At 51.9% G+C, this 3,444-nt stretch overlaps 1 protein-coding gene across 1 annotated transcript; it reads right to left on the reverse strand.

The window, feature by feature from the left end:
• Nucleotides 1-208: 208 nt before the first annotated feature.
• LOC119368032 (transcription factor LAF1-like) lies at nt 209-3,048 on the reverse strand. Its single transcript, XM_037633397.1, has 3 exons — nt 2,759-3,048; nt 2,308-2,437; nt 209-1,452 (listed from the first exon to the last, which is right to left on the reverse strand). The coding sequence occupies exons 1-3, from the start codon at nt 2,892-2,894 to the stop codon at nt 879-881; spliced, it is 840 nt and encodes a 279-aa protein (XP_037489294.1). The 5' UTR covers nt 2,895-3,048; the 3' UTR covers nt 209-878.
• Nucleotides 3,049-3,444: the final 396 nt, after the last annotated feature.

Raw genomic sequence — 3,444 nt, forward strand, 5'->3', positions numbered from 1 at the left:
GAAGAGACGAGAGGGGGCTGGCAGCGCTAGGGTTTGGGTCGGCAACGCCGGGGGTGAGCTTGGATGCAAGATGCGATCTTACACACGCACATCACACTTACAGAATTAGCTAGGCGGGTTAGTCGGGAGTAATTGCCTAAGCAATCTGTACTGTGGAGGCCAATGGGTCTTTGTCAAATTATGGATGAGCATCTTGCCCTTTCATGAATATAAATGATACGCATGCTTGTGCGTATTATAGAGAAAAAAAGTTAAGTTTCATCCATGGCAATGTTCAACCATGGTCAGAATCATTTTTGTCGATACACGAACAGTTTTCTCCTTTTCGAACCCTAGAAGGACGATTTTCTTGATGCTCCGTGCTGCCACCTCTCTTTCGGCCATGGGCTGAGCGCGGGAAGGCCATGTCTACCTGGATTTGTAGTTTCCTCTCTTGGAGTCTTTTGGTCGGTATTTAGGGAGGCACATGCTCTAGTAAAAAAGTTTCCTTGAACTTCCTCATCTTGATGATGTAGGCTACGGTAACACCTATGGCACGGTGGCATATTTTCATTCCTGTCATTTTGGCCGACAATGTTAGGGTTTGCAGAATTTGTTAGCGTGACGATGACCGCAATTTTCCTATGCAATTTGTTGCTCCGCCTCCTCTTCATCACGTTGTGCGGCCTCCCGCCTCCGGTGCCGTCGAGAGGCATGTGAGTTTTTTTTTTCAAGGTTGATTGAGATCTTGGATATGTGGGTCTTCCGGCAACAAGGACTTCAACGATTTCTTCTCCACGGCGCTGGTCCGGCTGAATCGTGGCCTTGAGAACTTCTTGTCAGCGACCAGCAATGATTGGCTGGAGAGGCACACCATTGCCCTGTTCGGGAGGTGTCGCCTAGTTGATCCCGAGGAACTCGCTCATGGAGAGCAGATCGCAGAACCCTGCTCCGCCCTGCATGTGCATCTTGTCCACGTCGAAATCCCAGCCGCCGTTGCTGAGCCCATGCAACGAGTCCACGGCGTCGCACAGGCCCTCCACCTGCAGGGGGCCCTGGTGGCTCACGCCCTGCTGCGCCGGGCTGCCGTCGAAGGCCGCGTCCAGCGCGCTCGGTGCCATCAGGCCGGTGCCGTAGTCCATGTCCATGTCGAGCCAGTCCGCGAACATGACCTTGGGGAGCACGGGCGCGTGCGGCCGGATCGAGGCGGTAGCGCCGGAGACCGTGAGGCTGCTCGACTCGTCCGCCGTCGACGGCGACTCGAGCGGCCCGGATGAGCCGGAGTTGGACGGCCGGTTAACGGTGCTGTCCTCGCGGCCGCTCTCGCTGGGCGTCGGGCTCCGGGGCGCGTCCGAGCCGGCGGACTTGGCTGGTGAACGCGCGCCCTGGACGCGCTTCTTCAGGTACGAGTTCCAGTAGTTCTTCACCTCGTTGTCCGTCCGGCCAGGCAGGTGCTGCGCTATCTGAGACCACCTGCGCCAGAGAAAAATCTCATCATGTTAGAGAAGCAAATTATTGTACAGTCACTCCAATAAATAAAGCTATGATTGTCACAGGCTTGTAGCAACAGTACAAGTCTTCTTCGTTCGGATTGTCAATGTCAAAGCATCTGTTACAGTATCATTGGTCTCAACAGTTGACTAGTCCTACGAGCGTGTTCACAAATGATTGTACTACACATATCTTCACTATCAAAATTAAGAACCTTCCTAGTTACTATCTCCGTACCAAAAGGAAATGGCCAAACTATCTTGCGTGCACGGGCAGGCAACTGGAAAGACCCTCTAGAAACGAAAGCATTAGATTATATAGACACAAGTTTAGCGATTCTCAGCTGTTCTTTCTTCCTTTTTGTCCAAAAAGAGGTTAACCGTGACCAAGCCAACTTTCCATCAGTAGGTTACTGAAAGCGAGGCTCTTGTTCACTATCGCCAAACGGGCACTCAAAAATGAGGCAATCGAGTGCCTCGATATGGAACGCGGGTGTCAGCATCAACTCCACCACGTAAGGCGGCCTACATGGCAGACATATCAGCATTTCCTTTTGTTTGTGCCAGCAAAACTTTTGTTTTTCTACTCTGGAACTCAGCTTGGCAGCTTAACGACACTACCATGCTGACACTAACAAATTGGCACAAGCGGCAGTAGATAGCAGTATGTAGCATGCGCATGAATGCTCTACTTTTCTTCCTCTTACTAAACTATTAGATTTATTAGAAGGAAATAGGAAAGAAGTACTCTGATTAATTTGATTCAATCGCGCCTGTTAATCAGATGCCGTTTTGCCCTGAAGAGATGAGAATTGTGATGTGTGCTTGGGATGCTTACTTGTTGCCGAGTGTGGCGTGGAGGCTCATGACGGTCTCTTCTTCCTCCCGGGAGAACATGCCGTGCTTCAGCCCCGGCCTCAGGTAATTAATCCACCGCAGCCTGCAGCTCTTGCCGTTCCGCTGAAGCCCTGCAATTCACGGCAAAATTTAGCCCCCACACCACATGCCAAGGTACATTTGACAAAATTCTGCTGGAACCCTTTCCCGAAAGCACTGCAAAAAATTTCCTGAATTCTACTGTCCTCTGGCGAAATTAAATTTCCCCATCTTTCCCCTTCCCACAAGCCAAGGTACATTGCAGAGCCTCAACAGGAAAGCAGGGGAAATTGGGAATTGGACATGACCCTCGGCAATGCAAGTTCGCAAGAAAATCTGTCCAATTCCCCTTCGAATTTCTCGGGGGAATCACGTGCGACTGCTGCGCTTACAGGTTGGGGCTGTGTTCTTACCGGCCTTGACGGGGACGGTGCTCCAGCAGCTGTGGCCGTAGCGGACGATAAAGTCACGGAGCTTCTGGTCCTCCTCCGGCGACCACAGGCCCTTCCGGTGCTGCGCCTTGGGCTTCTGGCATGACTTGCACCCCATCAGTTCGTCGGAGGTGACCACGGGGGGAATGCCGCTCGTCGCGGAGGTGCAGGATGAGCTATGTTTTGCAAGTAGGAATAACGAAGGAGGTTAAGATTTAATCGGCTTCGAGAGGCTCTCCGCAGGAGGGGCTGCGTTTGTTGTGCTGTTTGCACTGTCGTGTCGGTCTCTGCGTTTGGCGTGAGGGCTCTCCGCAGGACTTTATAGACTCAATGATAGTTAGTTGGGCGCATTATCGCGGGGATAAGAAAGATTAGTCACCGATTGTTTTTAGTGATCACAAACACTTTGAGATAGCAGCAAATCCATTTATTTCGGACGCCATAAGTGCCACACGTGTGGGCGTTAGGGAGTCCGCCTACACATTTTGTGTGGTGTATAAGAGGAACAGCCCACACATCTACGTGTGGGCAAAACAAGTAATGCCCACATACCTCTTTTTTCCCCTCCCGATCCGTGTGGGCGAAGTTGATAACGCCCACACGCCCTTATGTCAGGCCTCGTACATCCTGGTCTCGCACACCATGCGTGACGGTCACCGCGCGTCCGC

The sequence above is a fragment of the Triticum dicoccoides genome, chromosome 2B, assembly GCF_002162155.2.
Source record: "Triticum dicoccoides isolate Atlit2015 ecotype Zavitan chromosome 2B, WEW_v2.0, whole genome shotgun sequence".
Taxonomy (NCBI): Eukaryota; Viridiplantae; Streptophyta; class Magnoliopsida; order Poales; family Poaceae; genus Triticum; species Triticum dicoccoides.